The sequence below is a fragment of the Sceloporus undulatus genome, chromosome 4 (genome assembly GCF_019175285.1).
Source record: "Sceloporus undulatus isolate JIND9_A2432 ecotype Alabama chromosome 4, SceUnd_v1.1, whole genome shotgun sequence".
In the NCBI taxonomy this organism is placed as follows: Eukaryota; Metazoa; Chordata; class Lepidosauria; order Squamata; family Phrynosomatidae; genus Sceloporus; species Sceloporus undulatus.
The window spans coordinates 176,712,258-176,738,699 of NC_056525.1; the positions used below are offsets into that span (position 1 = coordinate 176,712,258).

The 26,442-nt window shown below is 40.6% G+C and overlaps 1 protein-coding gene and 1 long non-coding RNA gene across 3 annotated transcripts in view; one reads left to right on the forward strand and one right to left on the reverse strand.

Annotated features, from left to right (window-relative positions):
• Nucleotides 1-25,528, forward strand: LOC121929206. The gene is made up of 3 exons (XR_006103622.1): nucleotides 1-106; nucleotides 12,444-12,537; nucleotides 25,033-25,528. It is a non-coding gene; the product is annotated as an uncharacterized LOC121929206 (long non-coding RNA).
• The window catches only part of DCDC2 (doublecortin domain containing 2), a 62,031-nt gene that overhangs the window by 15,635 nt on the left and 19,954 nt on the right, over nucleotides 1-26,442 (reverse strand). For both annotated transcript variants that reach the window (XM_042464530.1, XM_042464529.1), the window contains exons 4-8: nucleotides 15,795-15,871; nucleotides 15,574-15,705; nucleotides 11,868-12,014; nucleotides 9,012-9,066; nucleotides 8,225-8,363 (exon numbers count right to left, since the gene is read on the reverse strand). In XM_042464530.1, the coding sequence (XP_042320464.1) occupies nucleotides 8,225-8,363; nucleotides 9,012-9,066; nucleotides 11,868-12,014; nucleotides 15,574-15,705; nucleotides 15,795-15,871 (550 nt within the window). The remainder of the gene's footprint in view (nucleotides 1-8,224; nucleotides 8,364-9,011; nucleotides 9,067-11,867; nucleotides 12,015-15,573; nucleotides 15,706-15,794; nucleotides 15,872-26,442) is intronic.

Sequence of the window (26,442 nt, forward strand, 5' to 3'; positions counted from 1 at the left end):
AGGAGCAGGAAAGGAAACTGAGCAGAGCAGTGCAGGTGCTAAGTGAAACCACCAACTTTAAGGACTTCAGTACTGAAATTTTCACTATTCTCAACCAAGTGACAAGGTAAGAGGGGGAGGAATAGGAGATCATACACTGAGCATACACAAGAGATGTTCAGAGCAAAGAGGTGAGGGGAAGGTGGGTCTTGTTGCCTGGAGATAATGGAAGAGAACAAATGGTATGATGCGCCAAACAGGACTGTCTACTCTAGCACCTTTGCATAACAGGTCCTGCAATAGAGGAAAGCATGGGAATTTTGCAGGAGCAAATTGGTTCCTAGCTAACCTATAAAAAGTTAGTAGAACACAAGTTTCCTGTGTTCTAAATGACTGAAAGGCATTTCCCAGTTTTATCAAGCTCTGTATATCCATCCAGCCTGACAGAAACCTAGTACACTTCAGTAAACAAGAAAATTACATGGCTGTATTAAATAGCAAATGAGTTATAAATTCAAACTAATAAGAAATCAATATATGTTTAAATAATTAAACATGGGGAATTAATGTTTGTTGCATAAGCTCCTTTCCTAGGCAGCACTAAAAATAAAAATTTTATTGCAGCTCAAATGATAGTATTATGCATAACCATGTAATGCATTTCAAATTTGAGGCTGATTGAAGTTTAGCATTAGGGAAAAAATAATCATGGTAATAACAGTCTGCCCTGAATATTTTATGGAAATCAGGGGCATTTACAGAGCTGTAAGCTCTGTGTGTAAGAGTGGGACTTAAATCTATTTACAAAAAGTAGTCAATGTAATATACCAGATGCTGCTTCATAACGTTAGAATGGGAAAAATTACAGCATAAGAAATGCATTGTTCATGAAATCCAACAGATAGCTAAAATGGACGGAGAGGATAGGGCATTGTTTACCATTCTTCACTAAACCAAGAAAAGAAGGCAAGGAAAGTGAAATCAGTATATTGCTGTGGGAATTCATATTAAAATGTCTCAAGAGAATTATAAATCTGTCATACATATGGAACAGGTTACTGTTCAAAAAGCAGCCCTTGCTACATTCATTTGAATATATATATATAGAGAGAGAGAGAGACAGAGAGAGAGAGAGAGAGAAAGAGAGAGAGCGCTGTAGTGAGGCAAGGTGATATTAATTTACCATGAATTTAGTGCAATAAGAATAAAATAAAACTGAACTAGGTAGGTAAAACATGGGTGTTCTTAAAGCTAATAATAACAAGCTCAGTTCTCACCACTATAGGCACAGCACTTATTTACAGAAGACTGGACTGAGCCCAGGTTAACTACATCCGCTTTTAAATAGCAATGGCCAAGCCCTAGGGATATTTACCAAGAAATAAATGCCACACAGCTCAGTGAGTCTTAAATTCAGATGTCCTCATCAGGCAAAAGCACAGGAAGAAAACCTTTTCAGGTGCAAAACTTTTGGCTTTTGATATTTTGAAGTATCATCCTGCTATGGCAAATTATTTCTCATAACCTCTGAGGAAGGAGGCAAAAAACTGTACTATAGAGGAAACAGTGTTTATGTCGTTGTTGGTCGAGGATGGTATAAAAATTGGAGAAACACTCAATTTGCTAAATAAATATTTTTTTTCATTGTTGCAAAATGCAGACCTCCTTACCTTAAATTTGTGTTTAGTTTCTTTTTATAAGCATTTGTACACTTTGGATTTAGGCTAAAGATATTTAGCGAGCAAACTCCAACTTACTGATTGTGTTAAAGGTGTCTCCTACAAAGTGAGTTGAGAGAGAGAGAGAGAGAGAACAACAGCACTTGGCTTGTTTTGTCATTTTAATATCAGCTTGAATTGAGCTTGCTTGGGTGGTTTTATTTTATTATGTATTCCTGCTGAATAGTTGCACCTGCTTTACTTTTCTTCACTATTTAGGGGGGGTTGTTATATGGGCTGTGTGCTCTATTTATGTTTTTAACTTTTGTTATGTTTTATGTGATTTTATATGGTTTTAGCATGATGATTTTAATTGGTTTTTTTAAAAATATTATTGTAAAGCTTTAAAACTATTTTATCTGTGAGTCACCTTGGGTCCCTTTCCAGTAGAAAGGCAGCTTATAAATTAATTTAATAAATAAATAACATTAGTCATAAGAATCACCCAGGTTGTTAAATTGTATCTAGAAATCAATTGGGAAAACAGTGCAATTAAAAAAAAACAGATTTGATGCCACATGTCCTGAAAAAGGAACACCAAGAGCATTGGAATGCTAGAAAAAGGTGAGTGTCTGGGGTGAGCGATGTGAATTATTATTAAATACTGTAGCTACAATGTTTTGTTTACTGATTTTGAGGACTCAGGTGGCCATTTCTAGCCCTTAGCACAGGAACAGGTTTTCTCAGAGATATGAAGCAGCATTCAACAAGGCACAAGGTAATTTATGAGCTTATAGTGAACATGTAATCTTATATCAGGCTCTGTTGTTGCAGAACATACAATAGGGATAAGAATCAAATATCATTTAAAGGTAAATGTTCTCATGCAGTTTTATAACAACAATATAATTATATGGACTATTTATAGAAAATAACCAATAAAACACTAAAAAAGGTCTTTTCTACACCATGGTCTTAGCCTTTTAGTTTTACTATTCAAGGACATACTTTGCTCAAGGACTGTTGTTAAAGTATGCACTGCATATTAATACAGAAAAAGAAACAGCCCTGGCACAACAATTTGTGTATACAAGGATGTAAGCAAGGCAGGAATATAAATTGTGTTGTGTGAAATATCAACAGCATCTCACATGCCATTTAATATTGACTTGGAGAGAAAAAAAAGTATGTTGAAGCTGCTTGGAAAGTATTTGATTGCTTGCTTGCTTGATTGATTGATTATCCCAGCGTTCTTCCAGTGTTGTCTAAGAGGAAGCAATAGGGACGTGTCCAAGTTTTAAGATTATTTATGTGCACATTTATAGATTTCAATGTAAGAATGAAATTTAAGGCATCTTATCAGGCCTTGGTTCTCCAAGTACTTTTTCACTTTTGTTGGTCACACATTCCATCAAAATACATTCACCACTAACTTTACAGCCTTTGATTAGACATTTATTTACCAACTCCTAGCAGTTTCAAGTAAAATGCTAAGCAGATGCTCTAGGACAATTATAGATTTAGTAAAATATCCGCTGAAAGTTAAATGAAAATCTGTACACTTCTGTGGGCCTTCATATAGGATCTGTTTACTACAAAATACATTGACTGAACTAGTGCTCAGATCTCATTGATAATACATTGATACTCATGTTGTTAATTTGAATTTAAGGATGCATTCATTTGACAACACATTCTTCATCATACATCATATTGATAAACTCATAATAAACCATCGCGTGCTTTAACTGTTTGTGTGTGCTGTAAGCTATGCCATCATCAGCCAAAGGAACAGAGGAGGCGAATTTTTCCCAGACTGACCCCTCATACTAGGGAGCGAAGGGGGCACCTTCTGCATACAAAGAATGTGTTCTGTCCCTGCTTATAGTTGTTGTTGTGTATCTTCAAGTCATTTGCAACTTATGGCAACTCTAAAATGAGCATATCACATTGTTTTCTTGGCAAGATTTGTTCAGAGGGGAGATGCCTTGGCCTTCCTCTGTGGCTGAGAGAGTATGACTCATTGAAGTTCACCAAATGAGTTCCCATGGCTGACTAGGGGTTCGAACCCTGGCCTCCAGCGTCACAGCCCAACACACACCATGCTCATTTAGGGATGCCATATCCTGCCTATAGGCGGGGCAATCCCGCTTTGGCAGTTTGGCACCAAGACCGGGACGGCACCACCCGCGGCCACCTCCCCCCGCGTGCGCCGCGGGGTCCTCCAAGGCCTCCGCGAGGCCGGGGAGGAGGCCGCTTGGCACCACGGCGATCGCTGCGATGCCAAGCGGCCCCCGCGCCCCTTCCCGGCCTAAGAGGAGGCCAAGGCTTTCTCCCAAGCCGGGAGGAGGAGGAGGAGGCCGCTTGGCACTGCGGCGATCGCCGCGATGCCAAGCGGCCCCCGCGCCCCTTCTCGACCTGGGAGCAGGCCTAGGCTTCCTCCCAAGCCGGGAGGAGGAGGAGGACAAGGTTTAAAAATGTAGGAACTTTTTTTTTTTAATTTCCTGGCCAGCAATTTTTTTAAAAAAGTCCTACATTTTCAAACCTTGTCCTACATTTGTCCCGGTTTGGAGGTCCTCAGGTATGGCAACCCTATGCTTATTGCTTATATACATGGGAACAAATCTCAACCATTATGGCTCAATGAAGTCAAGTATGGCTTATATAGCCTATTTCCCACCACTCTTGATTTATTCATTCATTATAGAACCATAGAATTGTAGAGCTGGAAGAGGCCACAAGGGCCATCCAGTCCAACCCCTTGCCATACAGGAACTCTCAATCAAAACATCCCCGACAAATGGCCATCCAGCCTCCATTTAAAGACCTCCAAAGAAGGAGACTCCACCACACCCCAAGGGAGTGTGTTCCACTGTTGAACAGACCTTACTGTCAGGAAGTTCCTTCTAATGTTAAGGTGGAATCTCTTTTCCTGGAGCTTGCATCCATTGTTCTGGGTCCTGTTCTCTGGAGAAGCAGAAAACAAGCTTGCTCCCTCCTCAATATGGCATCCCTTTAAGTATTTAAACAGGGCTGTCATATCACCTCTTAACCTTCTCTTCTCCAAGCTAAACATCCCCAGCTCCCTAAGTCATTCCTCATAGGACATGTTTTCCAGACCCTTCACCATTTTGGTCACCCTCCTTTGGACATGCTCCAGTATCTCAACATCCTTTTTGAATTGTGGTGCCCAGAACTGGACACAATATTCCAGGTGGGGCCTAACCAAAGCAGAATAGTGGCACTATTACTTCCCTCGATCTAGACACTATACTTTTATTGATGCATCCTAAAATTGCATTGGCCTTTTTAGCTGCCGCATCACACTGTTGACTCATGTTCAACTTGTTTTCTACTTGGACTCCCAGATCCCTTTCACACGTAGTCTTGTTCAGCCAGGTGTCACCCATCCTATATCTGTGCATTTCATTTTTCTGCCCTAAGTGAAGTACCTTTGTGATGATCCCTGCGATCCAAGCAGCCAAACAGCCACCCTATTCTTGGCCCTTAGACCCAGCAGATCCCTTTAATTTCCCCTAGAGTCTCCTGAGTCTCTGTTCCTGCTCCCTGCTGAGCTGAATGATCCCGCTTGAGATCCTCTAGTCAAGCTGCCACCACCCAGTGAATCTACAATGAACTCCCCTTAGCACACACTGGGACTTGCTAAGGACTTAAGTTCCTGCTGGTGCTCCTGGACATCTCAGCGGCATTCGATACCATAGACCATGGTATCCTTCTGGAACGCCTGAGGGAGTTAGGTATTGGGGGCATTGTACTCCAGTGGCTCCATTCCTACCTCTCAGGCAGATTCCAGATGGTGATGCTGGGGGACAGCTGCTCTTCCAAGAGAGAGCTGACATCTGGTGTCCCTCAGGGCACCATTCTGTCCCCCATGATTTTCAACATTTATATGAAGCCGCTGGAAGAGATCATTTGGAGACATGGGGTGTGGTGTCATCAGTACGCTGATGACACCCAAATTTATTTCTCTATGTCCCTGACTATTGCAGTGACTAGGGAAGGCATCTCTTCTCTGGATGCCTGCCTTGGGTCGGTAATGGGCTGGATGAGGGAAAACAAACTCAGACTGAATCCAGAGAAAACAGAGGTACTCGCGATAGGTACCCCTATTTTAAGTCATTTTAGGTTATTTAGATACACCATTTTAATGACAATTATTACAAAGCTAAAATGAGTTTCCTTCATACTTTTTTAAGAAGGTTTACACTCCTTCTACCAACATTATACTGTAAATATACATGTTAAGTTAGCAAGCTTAGTGGTTGCATTCAAACTTGTGTCTAGCCACAAGATGCTTCAGGACCTGAGAAGACCTTGTTGTCCCCAAGTTCATGATAAGTTTTTTCCTTTTGAAACCTGGAAGATTCTTGTAATGTCATGGACATTGGAAATAGTTGTGGGATTTATTTGTTGTATTTTAGTATAAGAGTAAGGAGTATGGTGTAGTGGTTTGAGTGTTGGATTAGGACTCTGCAGATCAAAATTCAATTCCTGCTTGGCTATGGAAACCACAGGGCGATCTTGGGCAAGTCACACTCTCTCAGCCACAGGGGAAAGCAATGGATAACCTCCTCTGAACAAATCTTGTCCAAAAAAAAAAAAACCCATGATAGGTTCACCTTAGGGTCACATAAGTCAGAAACAACTTGAAGACACACAACACACAAGGAGATAATGGGAGGAGTGAGAGAATCGAATGTTGGAGTGAATGTTGATTGGTGGAATGTTTTAGGAGATTTGCAAAAGGCTGGTGAATGACAATTGGGAGGTCAGTTGGGGTGAGGAGTTAGTCTGGGGTTTGAGAAGAGTGCGGTTAGAAAAGGGTTTGAGTTAGACTAGGCTTGGATTTGAATTGAGTGATCGGTAAGGGTTTGAGTCAGCTTAAGAGGAGTGAGATAGAGTGAATGTGGTATTTCAAACGTAATAAATAAATATCTGCTGTGTTACAATTAACATCGGTAAATAAAGATTATTTTTTTTTGTTTTATACACTCTTGGTCTCCAGAAATACTATCTATCTGAGAGCTTGGATTCAGGCAAGGAATCTGCAGTGAAAAAAGAGGGGTGGCACCCACTGAGGATAGAAGTTGCATAAATTCTCATATGTATCTTGAGGGTATTTAAATTGTCCCCAAAATTGGTTGCTCAGAGGTGCAAATCAGGGAAAGCCCTCACTCTTGGTGACTGTAGTAAACACCATGGAGGTCTTCACAGTTGGTTGGTTAAAGGGTAGAAACCCCATATTTGGACATTGTTGAGGGATTGCCTGAGAGAAATCCTCAAAGTTGGTGGCACTGGTGGCATTGCCCAAATATAATCCCCACAGTTGGTGGGATAAAAGTTGAAAACCTTTGGTGGCCACAGCAGTGGGACCTTCATAATAAGGATGGAAGCCTCATATTTGCCACCAACCTGAAGGGACGCCCCATGATTTCATTAGCTATTCAGAAGTGTATAAAATACAGGCCTCCAGATGTTGCTGGGCAGCAACCCACAACATTTCTTACCACTGGCAATGGTGGCTAAAACTAATGGAGGTTGCAATCCACCAACATCTGGAGGACTGCAATTTGACCCTAACCAACACTGATACTTTTAACTTTTGTTCCCAACAATTTAGCTTAATTATTTTAGGTGTGTGTGACTATATATGTGTGTTTTCATAAAGCCACTCTTTTAGAGCTAGTACTTCAAAAGTCATCTACTCTAAATAGATGGCCAGGAACATCAGGGCCTGGGCCCTCTTCTCTAGTCCTCAGGGAGAGGGATGGTGGTTTCAGGTGAGAGCACTACCTTGGAAATTGTATGTATACATGTTTCCCTCATATATCAGACTTAGGGGTTTTTTTTTGGGGGGGGGGGGGTATTTCGGAGGCATACACTGTAACTGTGACTCATGCTTAATGTAGTCTGCTTAATGACATCACCCGGGATTATCCTTTGTAACATCACCAGGGCTCATTATTCTGTGACATCACAAGGGGGGTCACCTCTTGGCCTCATATTTTGGCTCTGGAATCTCAGGGGCTAGGACAGGTCTGCCATGGGCGCGCACCCCATTCATCTGAATAGGACACGCCACCCCTTGCACCCTGCACGCTCCCACACGGCTTGAACACATTTGCTCAAAGCTGTGTATTACACAGGTGCACTGTATATACACAATGATGTAAGCACAACAGGAAAAAGTATCCTGTAAGTGGAAGGGACAAGGTCCATGTGGACAAGAAGATAATGTAGAAAAAAATGGCAGGGAGAGAAACTCCTGGAAGGCTAAGTGGCTACTTGGGCCAAGAATGTCGGCCCAGGCTCAAATGGTGTGTCAGCTGCACCTCTTCCTATGAAAGGCAGATGTAGCCACATGCCTTAATTGCCTCTTGAATACTGTAATGTATTCTACATTGGGTGGCCCTTGAAGATTGTTCAAAACCTACAGCTAGTGAAAAATGTGGCAGCCAACTGATATATGCTTTTGAGACAGATCACAAGCCCTGAACCAACTGGCTTCCAAGTTTTATGGAGCTTCCCAAAATATCCGCACTGTGCTATGAATTTTGAGTACTTACCATTATCAGGGAGAGTATGAGATTTGATTGTCGCTTTTGATTTTGCAGGTTTCCTAAACTCTTGATTTTGTCCATTCTTGTCCGTGCCCTTTGGCAGTAGAGGAGAGGTGACTGTTTCTCCTGTGTCAGTAGATTTTGACTGGCATGATCATTCATCAAAAAAGAAGAAGCATTAATTAATTTGTGAAAATGTCAGGGGAAAGGTTTTGCTTATCCTTATTAAATTTATACATCTATACATAGTTGTTGGTTTTTGGTTTTTTTTGCTGTCAGTGTTCCTCAACTGTGAGAGCCAGTATGGTGTAGTGGTTAGAGCACTGGACTCAAGGACACTGTGAGACCAGCTTTCAATCTCCACTCAGTCATTGAAACCCACTGGATAACTTTGGGCATCACACTCTCTCAGCCACAGAGGAAGGAAAGGGCAAGCCCTCTCTAAACAAATTCTGCCAAGGAAAAAACCATGATGGGTTTGCCTTATGGTTGCCACAAGTCAGAAATGACTTGAAAGCACACAACAACAACAACAACAACAACAACAACAATCCTGAACTGTAAACTTGATATTATTATACTTTGGTTTTTAAGGCGGAAAGGCAATGCATCTGATGGTTCTAGATTTATTTGAGTGTGGCTTTCGATCTGATAGAACTACAAGAAGAACAAGTTGATGTGCTTCACACCTCTTGCCTTAAGAAGAATATTTGTGTGCTCTGTATCCACACCCAAAGTGGCCTCCCATCTGTTGGAACTGAGCTTGTTGATTACCATGTATTGTGATACTTACGCTTCCTTTAGACTTTCCAGATCCACCAGCAGGAGGCAAAGAGGATGCTTTTGCACTACAGAAACAAATAATTATATTTTACGTTCTAAAGACTCTGAATATGTTCAGGATAATAAATAATTATATTAAAACTGCTCCATTTATTGCTAGCAATCATCACATCTTCTCAAGATGTCTGATGCAAGTGATGTTATGGTATATTTTGTCCACTTTTGGCCAAAAGGCAGGGTATAAATGGTGATGATGATAAACCTTTTCTCATACCTGTTCTAAAAAGGGTGTAAATCTAATAAAAATCCAATGAAATTTCATAATCAAATTAATTAAATCTGTATTGAGAAGACTGGAATCAGACTAAAATAGTGGACTGAGACTTGTGAGATCCAGGTTCTAGTCTCCACTAAGTAAAGAAACTCACTGGGTGGCCTTGGGCTAGGCATTCCATTTGACAGCAAGGTATTGGAGCATGTGCTAGGTTCCCAGCCCCGGGGTTTCTGGATGCAACAGATTATCTAGATGCATTTCAATCTGGTTTCAGGCCTAGTTATGGGACCGAGATAACTTTGGCTACCTTTATGGATGACCTACACAGGGGACTGGATAGAGGGAGTGCATTCTTGTCAGTTCTGCTGGAGTTCTCAGTGACCCTTGATTCCATTAACCATGATATCTTTCTGGGCTGCCTGGATTGGATGGGAATTGGAGACATTCTTTTACAGGGGCTCCATTCCTTCCTGGAAGGGCAAATCCAGAAAGTGGTTCTGGGGGACTCCTGTTCAACCTTCTGGCAACTGGCCTTAGGGGTCCCTCAGGATTCTGTTTTGTCCCCCTTGCTGTTTAACATATACAAGAAACCACTGAAGAGGTTATCCAGAATTTTGGAATGTGGTGCAAATCAATATGCTGATGACATCCAAATCTATTACTCCTTTCCACTCTAATCCAAGGAGGCTGCCCTGGTCCTAAAACTGTGACTGTCTTCAGTAATGTACTGAATGAGGGCAAACAAACTGAAACTTAATCCAGGCAAGACAGAGATGCCCCTGGTCAGTTGGAAGGCAAATCAGGAAATAGGGATTCAGCCTACACTCCAGGGTTACCACTTCCCCAAAGCCATAGGCGTGCAGTTTGGGTGCACTCCCGGATTCAGCTTTGAATCTCAAAGCTTAGGTTTCTACAGTGGCCAGGAGTGCTTTCGTACATTTAAAACATGTGTACCAACTGTGCCCTTTCATTGAGATGTAGGATCTAGTCATGGTGGTACATGCCTTGGTTACATCCCATTTAGACTACTGTAGTGTACTCTACATGGGGCTGCCTTTGAAGTGTGTTCAGAAACCTCAGCTGGTCTAAAGACCTGCAGCCAGACTGTTAACTGGGGTAGGTTACAGAGATCGCAATCTGTTACTGGCTGCCAGTTTGTTTCTCAACACAATGCAAGATGCTGTTTATGACCTATAAAGCCCTTTTGACTCAGATCCAGGCTATCTGGCAGATTGTATCTCCCTGTATCTTCCTCTGCCCCATCCCAGATTCACCCCTTTTCACTCGTTGCCCTTCACTCCTGGAACCTTCTTCCCCCGCAAGCAAGAGCCATCACTTCTTTAACCAGCTTCAAAACGGAGTCGAAAATCATCCTGTTCAGAGAAGCCTTCCCAGGCATTGCATAATTGTTGCTTACTATTTGATGTTCTTTTGGTGCCTGTTTATCGAACCATTTCCTGTATTGCTATGTACTGTATATGTATTATCCTACTTGAGAGTATGTATTTTCCCTGGAAGATTAACCATCCATTATGAAGCCAAGCCCTCCCTCCAGTCCATCTGCCTTGGTCCAGGCCTTGGAGGTAGAGGGGAACTGTTGGACCTCTTACCCTTTCCCTCCACCACTCCCTTCTCCTTCTGTGTCATGTCTTTTTAGATTGTAAGCCTGAGGGCAGGGAACCGTCTAACTAAAAAGATTGCATGTACAGCGCTGTGTAAATTTACAGCGCTTCATAAATAAAGGTTAATAATAGTAGTAGTAGTAGTAGTAGTAGTAGTAGTGGTATGGGTCTGCCCAGGCCATGGGATCATCATGAGAGGCCTTATCTCAGTCCCGCCACCATTGCAAGCATGGTTGGTGGGTATACAAAAGAGAGCCTTCTAAGTTGCTGCTCCTAAACTCTAGAAGTCCCTTCCCAGAGAGGTCAGAATGGTCCTCTCCTTGTTGTCAACAGACTAAAATCTTTTTATTTTGATAGGCTTTAAAACAGAAAGCATAAAATAACAGGGTAGGGTGTGCTACATTGTTTTAAACTGATCTGTTTTAAATAGCTTTTTATCTTTTTCAAATTGCATTTTATTCTTTTAATATGATACTGTGTTTTAATACTGTGAATAATTTCATTCTATCTTAATTTTCATTTTTTGTGTGTTTTTTTAAATTTGTGTTGCTCTTTTAAACTGCAAGCCATGTTGAGTTTTAGGCAAGATTTTAGGCAAGATATAAATTATCATCATCATCACCATCATCAAGTAGCCTTACTTCACAGATTTGTTGCAAGAATAAAGTATGGATGGGGAGAGCCGTGTATGTCAACTTGTGTTCACTGGAGCAAAGGGAAGATAATTTAACCAATAAATTAGTAGTTTTAAAATTCCAAAATGTAAAATCAGTCAGAAACAGGTACATGCTCACATGGAAAAACACAGAAAATAGACCCTTGCACTGTGTAATCTAGTCCTTCATATACTTTTTGTAAAACCTTTACAATATCAGCTATTTTGATTTATAGTGCTGTGCTATCAGAAATGTTGTTCATAAACACGATCATAAATCATAACTATGGCTAGTGCAAAAACACATTAACTTACCCATAAGGTCTCCTCATTGTGGACTTGCTGAACATTAATTCACTGTAGGGCAACTTCTTAAATTTATCTCTACCAACTGCAACATAAAACTGTCCATTTTGCAAATCCAACCCACTCTCAACAAGTTTTCCATCTAAAGTGTAGAGCCTGTGAAGGATATACAACAGTTCCATGATGAGTTTTTTTTTTTTTTTTACAAATTGTGTTCTCTAACAGTTCATACACAATACCTAGCCAAAATTCCCTAAAGACACCAGATCCCATCTGATCTTGGAAGCTAAGCAGGGTTAGTACTTGAATGGGAGATCACCAACAAATACCAGGTACTGTAGGCTATATTTTAGAGGAAGAAACTGGGAAAACTACCTCTGAGTATTCCTTGCCTAAGAAAACTCTACGAAATCCATGAAGTCACCATAAATCAACACATGACTTGATGGCACACAAATAAACAATACCCCTGCCCTCCAAAGAATAAACTTGTTATCAGTTTAGATTAGTGGATGAGCCTTGACATACACTTTATCACCTCAAGAGAGAAATGAATTAATGGGTACATGTTTTTTTCCTTCATAGAAACAAAGTTAACTGAACAAGAAGACATTACTATCAGAACCAATAGCAGAACATTCAGCAATCTGGAATAACTCCTATTCAATCATTCATTTTGGTATGTACAAGAAGAGTTTCCTGTAAATTTGGCCTGAGGTTGGTACAGACAACCATGCTAATGCATTCACATAAACTCTGCAAATTGCATTTTTCAAGGAATTTTCATATAAAATATATCAGTATTTCTTAAAGTGTTGAGAGCTCTTCTTCTTTTATGCAAACCATGACAATATTGTGGATTTACTATAAAATTTTGAAATGGATGCTCAGTCACATTGTTGCCTTAAGCCCGCTTACATAAAAGTAGGGGGGACATACGATTGCTAACATTATATAATGCATATATGTGTGTTTTTGCTCATCTATACTTCGTTGTTGTTAGCTGTCCTTGAGTTGACTCCAACCCATGGTGACTCCGTGGATGAGACACTTCCAAGACTCCTTGTCCTCCACTGCTCTGCTCAGCCCTACAAACCGATGCCTGTGACCCCACCCCCTTATTGAATCCATCCATCTGACATGCAGCATTCCATTCCTTCTTCTATCTTCTTTCTTTCCTAGCAGTATAGTTTTCCCTAGTGATCCATGCCTTCTCATTATGTGGCCAAAGTACGACAGCCTCAATTTGAGCATCTTGACCTCCAAGGAAAGTTCTGATTTGATCTGTTGAAGGGCCCATCTGTTTGGCTTTTTGGTTGTCCATGGTACCCTAAGCATTCTTCTACAGCATCACATCCCAAATGTGTTGATTTTCTTTCTGTCTGCTTCTTTTACTGTCCAGGTCTCACATCCATACATGACAATGGGGAAAACAATGCCCTGGATGATTCTGACTTTGGCACTTAATTGTATATCTTTGCTCTTCAGGATCTTTCCTAATCCCTAGCTGCCCTACCCATTCCTAGTCTTATACCTACTCCTGCCAAAACTCTGATTATTCAGGAGTTTTATTTTAGAAGCTCTTATTTTTTGTGTGCTATTTGAACAAACCACCCTAAATAAATAAATAAACACACACACACACACACTAATATTTTGATTTCACTTCAGTAGAGAGTAAGGAAAAATAAGATTTACTAACATCTTTTTATACCAAAGTAGATCATTTCCAGCCCACCAATATCTTAAGAAACTCTTTTCCACCTGCACCTCTAAACAAGAGCCACTAGATGGGATGTAAGGCCAGTTTATTTCTTCTACTCCTCAAAATTTCTGATTGGAAATCTGTGTAACTCAAAGATTCAGAATCTTCAAAAAAAATCCCTCTAGTGCATGTTGCCATGCTACATTTTGAGGATATGCAGAGGCTGCAATAATTGTTGCCAACCAAAAGGTTGCCAACCAAACTGAGTATTTGCCAGGTTTAGACAAAATGCATCCTAAATTGGTTAAAGGACCTATGAAGGAATTGAGCTATCCTAATTCCAGTAGTCTGGCTAAACTATTGTGCAGTTAACAAAATTGTTATATCATACGGTGACCACAAAGCACCTACTGCAGTAAAAGCTGTGAACCCCAGCCTGAATTGGGCTCTCTTGGGGTCTCAATTTGGCATTCTTGCTTTCCACAGACAAGATCATTTAGTGGTTTTTCTATTTTTAATGGGCTTTTAGAGGTTAAAGGTTTGAATTGCCTTTCCAAAGGCTTACTTACTGGTAGTAAGAGTTTTAACCTAAAATATAACTGGCATTTTTGATCCCGCATTTTTGACTTCACCAGCAGAACAGGGTCTTAGAGAACTTCTCTGAAATTAAATCCAACCCTTAGGTTGAAAGAATATTTGGACAATAACTTGCAGAATCTCCCAACCTGCATAACTGCTGGAGATTGCACGGTTATTGCCCTAACTAATCTTTTCAAGCTCTGCTCACTCTACATTTTCTTCTGTCTATCCAACAAATTAAACAAGTGGGTTTGACTCCTGACTTCCAACAGTAATACATATTGATTGTTTGGGGGTACTGTGGATCATTCTGACCACCCATTTGGATAATTTCTGTTCCGTTTTGAGTTATTTTGATAGCAACTGGTGATTGCTTGTATGTACCAGAAATGGCATGTGCAAATCTGCATTCTTACTGATGTGTGGAACTGACTGAATAGTCTTGGCTGTGTTAAACTCATAATGTTGCATTCATTGATTTAATGAAGAGTTTTATCCTTATCAGGATCAACAGTCTTCACGGGAACCTTGACTAATCGTAGTCCAGTTATCATAAACCACAGTAGCTAATTTGTTAATTATTAAAGAATGATAAATTTCACTAACCTATTTAGTGTGTTCTCTCAACCTTTAAAAAAACTCAAGAAAAACTGGATTTATTGGAAAGCAGGAAAGGGTTTTTTAAAAATAAAAATAGCACACAAAGCAATCTGCTGTTCAAATGTCTCCCATTCTATATTAACAAACAATGTGTAATCACATTAAAATGTTAGGGATTTTCCAAACAAATGCAGGGACATTTTTTACCTGTGTGAAGCTTTAAAACCATATCACTCTTCTTTAGAATACAGACTTTCTCCTCATCATCCAGATATTACTGGAAGGAATTTCATCTGGTCCTGTGCTCAAATACCAGCAGCATCAAAAATGGGACTTGGAGGCCTACTTATTTCACCATACTGTACCTGTCAACCCTTACTTATACATTTTCTAGAGCACTAGCTGCTGCTTGGCATTCAGAAAATATTTTTAAAACAATATACAGGAAAGATAAGGATTATGCTGTCTGAACCACATGCAAAGATGAAAAACAAGTACCACTTGTGATGTTCAATTGTGAACACTTGAAGAAAGTAAATGTACTTAACATCATCTTCAACCAACTAGTGAAATGGGCAAAGGGTCAATATACATTAATCAAAGATCAGCGGTAACAAGGATTAATTTCAGATTAGTCTCTGATGAGGGGGCAAATCTCACAAAAAGAGTGAGGATTAATTAGGGATTTTGGGTGGCCAGATGACAATCTTCCTTGGGCCATAATAGACCTGTGGTCATGTACATCATAGATACTGACTTCACTTAGCTCCACTTCAGTGTCAGTGAACTCAAGTTGTAATTCTGTGTCTACACCACACAGCTTTCTCTTACCTATATACAGCTCCAGTCCTGAGTGTGACTTTTTCTGTAACCATTTCAAGGACACGATCCCACTGATTTAGTGCTTTCCTTGGGATGAAGAGGCGTACTGCTGGACTTATGAGGTCACCATTAGCAATCAGGCTTAAAAAAAGATGACGGGAAATTACAAACAGTTTGACGTTTTGCATAAGAATGCCAATCAAACTGCCTTATCAGGAGGTTATACTCACAAAACAGTGCATGGCTCCTGAAGCGGCTTTCGAAACCGTGCAGATACATTTATTCTACTGTGGGTAACTGGCTTCACCTAAAAGACCCCAGAGATCAAATAATTTATTAAGCATCAATGTGTATAATTTTCTGTTATCTTCTCCAATATCAATTTTTCGAATAGTACCTTAAGAGAGTTCATATTGCCATCAACCAAGCATATAGCACACAGTTCCACAATGGGAGTTGTCTTTTATATCTGCTTTTGTTGAATGTGTGTTTTCCCTTTCTCATCAAGCCCTTTATTTTTCCTCTGTGCTGTGTCTGTGTATTTCTAGCTATGACTGACCTGAACTTCAAAAGTTAATTAGTGCCTTTGCTAAGATGCTAGTGGCTGTAGCAGGGTCATGGGAGCTCTGGTCAAATCTGCTGTTTTGTTAGCTGTTTCTCATAGTTCATGCCTAGTGGCTTGGAAAGAAACCTATCTCTCATTTGATATTACAGCTAAAAGCTATATTTATTTTAAGAGTTCTTCAGATCCAAAATTGTCAAAATAATTTGCAAATGAGATGTAGGCTTGGTTTTCACTAAATGTATCTTCTTGACTGATCAAGCAAAATATGAAAGACCCTATGTGCTCCATTCTTGTGCCATCCCTTCCCTCCTCTGAATTTTTACATCTTGGTGATGTAAGATTTCATGGGGTAATTTATCATAGTTTCCCAATACACTCGGTGTTACCAGAGTCTGAACAAACTACCATCTGAGACCAGTATCAACCTTCATTTATTCTGAATCCAGGAGCCAAAATTTTCCACTTTGGACATAACGGGAATTCATGGTTCATTAATCCAATAAGTTTTCAGTCATAACAATCAAAACAAGGGAATGGGGATATTTGCACAAGTATGGTGTGTGCAGGTACAATAATACATTAGAATGGGGATTCCTAAAACTTTGAGGAGGAGATTGGAAATGAACAGTCATTATCCACATATATACATGTATACAAAGAAGAATTTCTCATTACATCTCATCTGTTAGATAGCCTGGACTCTGGCTGGCTTGATTAGCAGCTTGCTGACAAGTTCATAAAAATGTCGTTTCAATAAATACCAGCTTAAATTAACCACACTTTGTCCTTTTTGATGTGACATTAAGCCACAGTTAGTTAAAGAAGAAGAAGTCTTCTCCTTCGGCAATGCCAGGGATGAAATAGTGAGCTTGAAGATCATTAATATACTGCTAAACTATAATTTAACATGAGGTGAGAACCATACATTCTCCAGTTGTGAATTGCAACTCACAGGACTCACCACTATTATTATGGTGGTTGGGGATGCTGGGAGTTTCAGTTCAACAATATCCATAGGCCCACATGTGATTCCCATCCCTGGTCTAAAGAATCTGAACTGAGCATCAATAGGGGGTGAGGGGAGAGAGTGTAACTTAAGTGTATTATTATTGCAAATTATTATTGCAAATGTAAAGTAGCTGTGTGGATTTTTTTTCTTAATATATACTATGAATTGTATGATTCCTCTAACTTTTTTCTCTATCACGCTTCAGTAATTTTTATTCTTTTAACAATAAGCTTATGTGTGTGTTTTAAAACTCAGATCAGTTAATATTACTTGTGCTGTTTCCCATCATGGTGTAGTGATTTGAGTGTTGGACTACCACTCTGAACACCAGGGTTCGAAACACACACACACACCCGCCAAGTCATAGAAATCCACTGGGTTCCCTCCAGTATGAAGTCATACTATTTCAGCCTCAGAGAAAGGCAAAGACAAATCCCCTTTGAGCAAGCCTTGCCAAGAAAACCCTGTGATAAATTTGCCTTAGGGTCATCATACATTGGAAACGACTTGAAGGCACACACCAACTGTTTCCCAAATACATATGAAACTACAAAAAAAGTTTACTTAGAGGAGATTCTCAAAAGTATGATCCTTTGACACCAAGCAAAATTAGAAGCTGGTGGGGCATGAAAACATATCTCAGTACATAACTAATACATGTGATGAGTCACCAGGGTTACAAGCCTAGTCAGTAAAGGTTTCCTGGGTTGTGGACTAACCTTGACAATAGCCACCTAGATACATACCCAAGCTACTCTTACTCTAGGCATGCCTTCTGGCTCTCAACAAGGAGTCTGGCTCCTGGCTTCTATTTGATGTCTCCTGTGGCTCAGCAATGATAAACAGGTGTCATTCTTATTTCCGAACTTTTAAGAAATATAGAGAGGCATAGCATGTGGTGGTGAGATTTTGTTAGACATAGCTGAATGTTTTTCCTCATAGTCACAAATCCATCTGAATAGGTGAGTATGTATAGTTCTTTGAGCAATATTGGAATTGCATAGTTGATTTTAAAAGATGAACCATGACTGAGGCCTATTGCCCATTTGAGAGCACAGCTTTTTCAATATGCTATATTATACATGACTCCAAACAAAGACTGCCTTCTACCCTGGAAAACTAAAGTAATACTTGCCAACATTAAAGAATAAGACAATGTGGAGGTTCCCAGGAGTATGCAATTAATTAGTTTCTACCAGCTGATGAAACCTATCAACTTATTTTAACAGGACATCACACTATAGAGCACAAAATCACACTCCAACAAATTAGACATCCAGATAATAATTGGGAAGGAGGTTGTCAGCTACTATCTGAATAACTGTGAATCTTCCAGATGGAAATGTTGCAGCTTCTGCTTTTTAAAAGAGGTTCTAGTCAAAGAGCCATTAGTATTTCATGGTGTTTTGCTCCAATGAGAAAACAACACAATGAAATAAGACAATCTACTGTGAGTGTGTGCTGTGACCAATGCATTTCTTTTGAAAATAATTACTGTGATTCCACTGAATAATAAAGTGGAAATGTTTCATTCTCCATGTGTGCATGTTCACATATGCATGCACACACACAAAAATAAATAAATAAATAAACTACCATATTTTCTAGCGTATAAGACAACTGGGTGTATAAGACGACCTCTAACTTTTCCAGTTAAAATATAGAGTTTGAGATATACTTGCCATATAAGACTACCCCCCTTCCAACGCACACCAAATAAAAATTTAAAAAACATTAGACTTGATTTCAGTATGGTAATTTTAATTCAAAGGCTAATGACATCTAGATATTTAGCAGGAAAACTTATTGTATACAAAGCCTGCTTGGATTGGTCAGCTCTCCCTGCCTGCCCAGCCCTCCCTGTTTCCAAGCCTATCAGAGCAGTATTGCAAACACGGCTCTTTTTTCCATACCCCGGGCATCCTGGATGCCTGCAGCTTGCTCCACCCTTCAGTTACATATGTGGCGACTGCAGATTCTCCAGTCCAGCTCAGAAGGTTCAGCACCTGCCCTATAAGACGACCCCCGACTTTTGAGAAGATTTTCCTGGGTTTAAAAGTAATCTTATGCGCCAGAAAATACAGTACTCAAACACAACTGAACATTTACCTAACAAAACAGCACATTAAAATCTTCTAAAATTTATGGCACATCACAAAAAAATGTTCAAAATGCTAAATACAACATATCCAGCACTAATTGTATTGCATGACTCCACACCCACATATCTGAAATTCAGCTTTGTTTTTTTAAAATGCGTAAAATTAAAGCTGTAACTCATAGAAAATGAAATGGTTTACCTAATATGAAGAGTATTCTAATGTCTACAATATTGATTGGTATTGGTTTTTTAAAAAAAGTCACCTGCAATTCCTAACTTTAATGTTTTGGTAAAAAGTAACCTTCTAGTCCTCAAGACAGAAAAGGTAACTTGGAAATTATGTGGGGAGAGCTCAGAGATTGTAGATGGGTTTGTAAGGCATTGTTTCTCAAACATATCAGATACTAAAGGCACAATGTGACAAAGAATTCCCTCTTGCAGAACAAAAGGTTTACTTCCTTGATATGATCTGGCATGCAATTCTCAAACTGTATGCCAGAGCATATTAGAGAAAAGAGAGGTAGTGGGGTTATTGTGTCCCTTGGATACATTGAACCACAATATCCATCCAATCCTCTGTGACTCTCAGGCTGTGTCCACATGGAGGAAGTGAAATGTTCCCATCTTGTTCCTGCACTGACTTGTTTAGATTATGCACAGAACAAAACATGGGTCCAATTTGTACTCCAGGGTGATTCTCTGGAGTAAAAAGAGTCCCTGTGAGTTGAATCAGGCTGGAAACCCCAGAGACTACCAACTGAGTACCAGTGTAGGGGACAGGGAAGGAGCGTCAATTGATGGATGGAAGAAATCAGGAGGTTCCCTGGGCCGAGTGAACCATGGACATCTTGCTACCTGGACACTGTCACTTTCAAGTTCATGCTGTTCCTCCAGCACATACTGCATTTTAGTGGTAGTGAGGACAGTACTGCTGGTATCAGCCCATTATGGCTGCCAGTTGTGCTCATCCTCTCCATGGATCTGGAAGTCCCAATGGTAAGCCAAGTTTTCCCATCAGTGTGGAAACAGCCTCAGAGTAGGGAGGCCCCAAGGCTCAGCTGTTTATATAAAGTATATAAATGGGCAATAAAGATACACCAGGATCCCCTGAGAGAATCCCTGGAGGATCCTCCTTGCCAGCAAAACACAGTCCCATCCCTGAGCTCTGACTCAACAAAGCAAAACAAGGAGACACTAGATACTGGGAAATGATAGTGGGCCTGGGTTGCCTCCGCAGCTGCAATAAGGATGCCTGCCTGTTCTTTTAGACAAAATATGTGTGAGTGGCATTATACAAGTATCCTTCTGGCAAGAGAAAATGAAAACGGTAATTTGAGATCCCTGATGTGGCTGCCTCCTACACACACAGCCTCAAAATCTAAACCTTGGGGCTTGTGAGAACATAAGAGAAGGGAAGATTTGGAAATAAACTGGAGAAGGATACATCTGCCAATGTGATGGGATTCTGCCCTATGTGTTTTTGGAGGATGTAAAACAAATGAATCCTCATCACCATTCCATCTCCTCACATCAGGGTCCGCTTGAGCTAGTTTCCATGCTCACTTGCTGCCATGTATATGCTGTCCTACACTCAAGCTTTTAGGTCAGTTTACATTATCTCTCTCAACCTCTCTCTACTGCTCTGCTCCTCCCTGAAAAGCAGAAAAGTGTACACTTTACCAGAACCCAACTGAGATTAGTAAAAGGAAAAAAAATTGAGGATCAGATGTATTGCATATATCCAACTGTAAATCAACCTCATATATAAATCGAAGGTAGCTTTTGGAGCCACAATTATGGATTTTGATATGACCCGGTTATAAGCCATGGATACAATTTAAGGGCATGTAATAAAAGATCTAAAGGATGAAGCAAAAAGAAAACATTGCCAAACAATTTACCAAATTCCAGCAGGCATAACTGTTTGTACTTACAATAAAGGCAGGATGGGTGAGAGAATAGAGGGGGTTCATTGCTTCCAAAGCTGCATCCACACTGCAAAAATAATCCCATTTGGTACCACTTTAACTGCCATGGTTCAATGCTATGGAATCTTGGGAACTACAGTTTGTTGTGGCACCAGAGCTCTCTGACACAGAAGGCTAAATGTCTCATAAAACTACAGTTCCCAGAATTCCATAATATTGCACCATGGCAGTTAAAGTGGTGTCAAACCTTTTATTTCTGCAGTGTGGCTGCAACCCAAAACAGATTACACTCTAGCCCTTCACCGGTGGATGGTTCCTTTTTAAAAAATAAGAGTTAAGTATTTACACTGACCCATGGATAAGTTGACTCTGTTTTGGGGGGTCAATTTTTTGACTCAAATTTCTAGTCTTATACATGAGTACATACAGTAGATCACAACTGAGGATATTTACAAAGCATATTTACAGAGAGATCAAGTGTGGTGCAGTGGTTTGAGTGCAAGACTAGGACCCTGGAGACCAGAGTTCAAATTCCCAATAGGCCATGGAAACCTGCTGGGTGACCTTATGCAAGTCACACACTCTCAGCCCTAGAAAACACTGTGATAGGGTCACCTTAGGTTTGCAATAAATCAGAAACAACTTGAAGGCACAACAATTTTCCTCATAACTATCTAAGTATAGTCTACATCTTATGAGTTTTGTGGGAGTCAAACAGAAGCAACTCATGCCACATTCTAAACTACAGGACTTCCTGACCCAACCTCTCTGGAATGGAGAGTATGAGGCTGTGCTCCTTTTTGCGCCCTCAAAAGGGCACAGTAGCCACGGCGCTGCAGCTTTAAGGCACTTCTTTGGTGCTGAGTTGTGTAAGCGCAGCACCAGAGGAGCACCATGATGTTGTGCACCGTGTGGAGTGGCACGGGGCATCACGCCACCATGGGGACAGAGTCGGGGCATGTGTCATATGGATGCCACACCTCGATTCTGCCTCCTTAATGGTCTGTCTGCACAGACCCCAACTTTGTGTGATTAAAAGAAGAGTGTGAACCTGGCAGATTTTTTCCCTCTGTTTGACATGATCTATCATATTAAGAACACAGAGTTCCTTGTGGCACACTAGGGGGTGTGGGCTGCGTGGCCCACACCAGGCAACACCCTAAGGCGGTGACACCACTGCTCCTCAGACATCTGTATTTTGGCAAAAATGGTCTGTGGTATTTGCCTGTCTCTCTTTAAAATGTCGAAGAGATGAGGTGAGTGGGATGAGGTTCCGTGGGAGATGAAGAGGCCCCAGGGTTTTTTTTTAGAAAACATTAACATTTCAATTTTTAATTTTAGATTTTTTTAAAAAATTAAAAATTCTTTAAAAACATCACATTTTACCAAATTTTCACTTTAATCACATGAAATTATGTATATATAAACACATTTATTCCCTGTGTGAGATATCATCATTTAAAGGTATAAATTTAATGTTGCTAGTGTTTATGTCACAGCTATTACCATTATATTCAGTGATATATGGGAATTATAATTCATAAATAAATTAGTGCAAAAATCATTACTAAGGATTCTGTATGGTGTGAAATGGGAGAAGGTCAATGGGGGGATGACACCATGAGTTACCGCACGAGATGACGCCAACCCTAGTGACACTACTGTTGTGGCATAGACAGGACAGAGGTACACTTTGTGGGGAGGGAAAAGCAAAGCACCATATTGCAATGGGTGCAAGTGTTGCTTCTTCTTTTAGTAGTATTTGCAGGTCCCTGGGTAAGTGTCTATTTCACTAATCACTTTGAATAATATCATCTATGCATTAGAAGACTGACTCAGACCAACCAGCATCATTTGTTTTACATTGCATTCATTCCGTAAAGCTATGATACTAAAGCTTAGGGAAGTGAGGAAAGTTTCTAAATGTTGAGTGCACTGCTATTCCAGATTTTTAAAAATAATTTTTCATGTGAAATGTTGCACCTGAAAAAATTCCCACTGCTGATCCACTTTTAGGAAAAGTGTGAATTATGAAATGAGATTTTCAAGAAGCAACACAACTAATTTTCAGTGAAGTGTACAGAGCCCTACAGGCCTTTTTTGCATGCTGACAGTGGTTGTTGCAAAAGCTGAAAGGGATTTGAACAAGCTAGCACTTATCAAAAACTGCTGACATTCTACACTGGGACAAGAACAAGCCAACTAGCCATCTGGTCTACTGACTGTGAACCTGTCCTGACTTTACAATGGAAAACCCCAGAAAAATAAAGATTTAAAATTATTTGCCCCAGTGTTTGCAACTATGTTGAGCCATTATAGTAATAAACAAAACAAGACCCCTTTATTAATGACCTAGCAGCTACAAAATAAGTAAAGTTATAAGGCTATCAGGCAGAGTATCACTAACAAAAGTAGCAAAGCAGTTGTTTCTCAGAAATGTAAAAAAATTAAAACCAATTTTTTTTCACATAGTTTATAAGACTATATGTGTGGGGTGAATTACAGTGTTGCCAGTGTGAGAAAGTTTTACATCAGGGGTTAGCAAAGTGCAACTTCCCAGATCTAGAAGTGCAGCCCCACCAAGCCTTGGGATCCCCCCCCCCCCCCCGCAAAAGCTGAGAGACCCTCACTACTTGAAATAGCCAGCATCTTGGGACAAATAATCCTCTGCTTGCTGTGGCCGCTAAGACTCTCCAACACCTTCCCATCTCCTCCTTCAAACTCCTCCCTGTGGTTCCTGCCTAAGTGCTCGATTGACAGCTTTAAAAAAAAAGAGTTCCAGACAGGCAATGGGAACGGGGAACAAAAAAAACCCACGTCAAAATACAATGGAGAAATATTAATGGGAACAAGAACATGGGGTCAAGAAAAACCGAGTCCATTTGTTCCCTTTTGTTGAATGATGGACCTGATTCGAATACAACTTGGAAACTGGATCCGATCCAGACTCGCAGCAATATATGTCGCTTTATATGCCCAGTGGGAATGGGACCCTACTCATTCTTCTATCCTTCTCTTGTTTGAATCCCTGTATTAAATCCCCTTCTTCAGCCCCTTCAATAGATCTCTACCTTAAATCCTTTTTGTTCAATTCCCTTCAACAGAAATCATGTTGGTTACTTCCAAACACTGCTATCCATCTCCTCTTGCTTTAAATCCCCTTTACTCAATATCCTTCAAGGAAAATCTGTCAGTCAGTCCCTACAAATGCTCCTACCTTTCCTTCCTAAAAAGATAATAGTCAGATAAATTGAGATAGTCCCATCATAGTTGATCACTCCTGTTTTACAGGTTTATATTGCCTCTGCCCCCATGATGGGCTGAGCCTATAACTTACCTTCTGGGGACTTGTCTAAGGCGTTTTACAGAAGGTCTGCCGGCACTGCTCTTTGTTCCGCGAGGGAGTTGCAGCATACAAACCGTGCGACTCCCTCGCGGAGCAAAAAAGAAGCTCCAAAATGGAACTTCTTCCTGCGGCACCGTTATGACGTTGCGAGGCGCCCATGGCGCACCCGCAACATCATAACCACCGCGACCCATCTGGACGCTATGCGTCCAAGACATAAACATGGTGGCGGCCGTGTGGAACGGCTGCTGCCATTTGTCATGGACTGAGTCCGTGATAGGGAAAGGGGCGTCTAAAAGAGACGCCCCTTTTTTAAAATGAGGACGTCCGAAATGGCGGTCTATAACCCGCCCATATTATCCATACACCACAAATCCCCCCCCCCCCCGGGAACTTACACAATGCAGCCCCAAAACCCAAATTGAGTCTGGACCTTTTACAAAATGCCTGAACCTGATTTGAGATTTCCACTCCTTCTCTCCCATTAAAGAGACTTGCCTTTTGTTGCTTGTTTTCCAGAAAACCCAGACCAAAATGCTGCGATGATGGATGACTGAAGCATCCCTGCCAAGTCGTTCTGTGAATATGAGTTGCTCTGAAGTCTGAGTGTCCCATTCTGGGCTCAGAGCAATTTGTGTCCGCAGCTGTGGTGGTGGTTAGATAACAGGGATTGTGTGGGAAAGCAGCCAACTGTCATTGTCACAGTTTGCTACAATAGGTAAGGGAGAGATTTGGGTTCAAAATACTCTGACCCCTGGAGTATTCTGACGAAGATAGGTGAGCCCAGAACACCTGAGGAATCAATTGTTCTCAAAGAGCCCTGTGACCTCACTGGAATGGAGACAATTGGATTGTTGAGATGCAAATTGACTTTAAATTTCCGGGACTTTGAAAATATCCCTATTGCCCCATGACCAAAAGGAGGAGGAGCCTGCTTGCCTGCAAAAGATATCTCTCCATCATAACATCTTTACTAAGGACTGAAACAACATGAGGGCATCTGACTAACATCTCCGTTTTTTTCCTCCTGTTTGGTTTGTAACATGTGCACACACACCATTGTCTATTCCAGCACACGGCTTCAGCATAAGCTGAAAGCCGTGTATGGCACGCCCACATGTTGTGCATTTTGGTTGGGTAATAAAGGTATCACTGATGGATTTTTGTTTGGATCCCTTTAAATAGTTAAACATGTCTATCATGTCACTGCTTAACATCCTCTTTCACAGACTGAACATATCTTCCATTTTGAATCCTGATCCTGTACATGCACATATACATACTGCATTTTCTTGGGGTTGTGAGATCAGTGCTCCAGTGCCCTGGTAAACACAAAGGGCTCTCTTATGACAAAGCTTCTCTGGGTTTGGCCATTACAAGCACTCTGCTTGCATGTGTTCTTCTGCTAGACTGTTGGCTCATTATCAGATTATTTAGAGTCAAATAAGCCAATTAAGGGTCACCCTACACAGTTCCTTTAGTTATATTACTATTTCTGCCTACATTTCTGCTCCTTGAGAGAAAGAGGGATAAAAATACAGGCTTCTATGTCTCTTCCCTGGGTGGCAATGCACAGTGGTTTCTGTGGGTGGAGGGACTCCAAGCAGATGGATAGCATGAAAGCATTAAACAGCCCCTCTCCTCAAGATTCCAGCTTTTTATGGGTACTTTTACAAAACTATCAGGAAAAAAGCTCCAATTACACACACTGTAGTGAATTCTTCCGAGTTCATCAACACATCCAATAGACACTTGGCTGTAGTTTTTCCATGCTGACACTATCCTAGAATGCTCAGTGATCTGTAAAACAGAGTAAGTTAACTAGCCAAAACAAAACATAGTTTAAAAATTTTTTTGAAAAGTTCAGTCTCTGAAGATTTTAGTTCTTCTTGGTAACATTTCACCTTTACCTCTGCAGTATGAAACTGG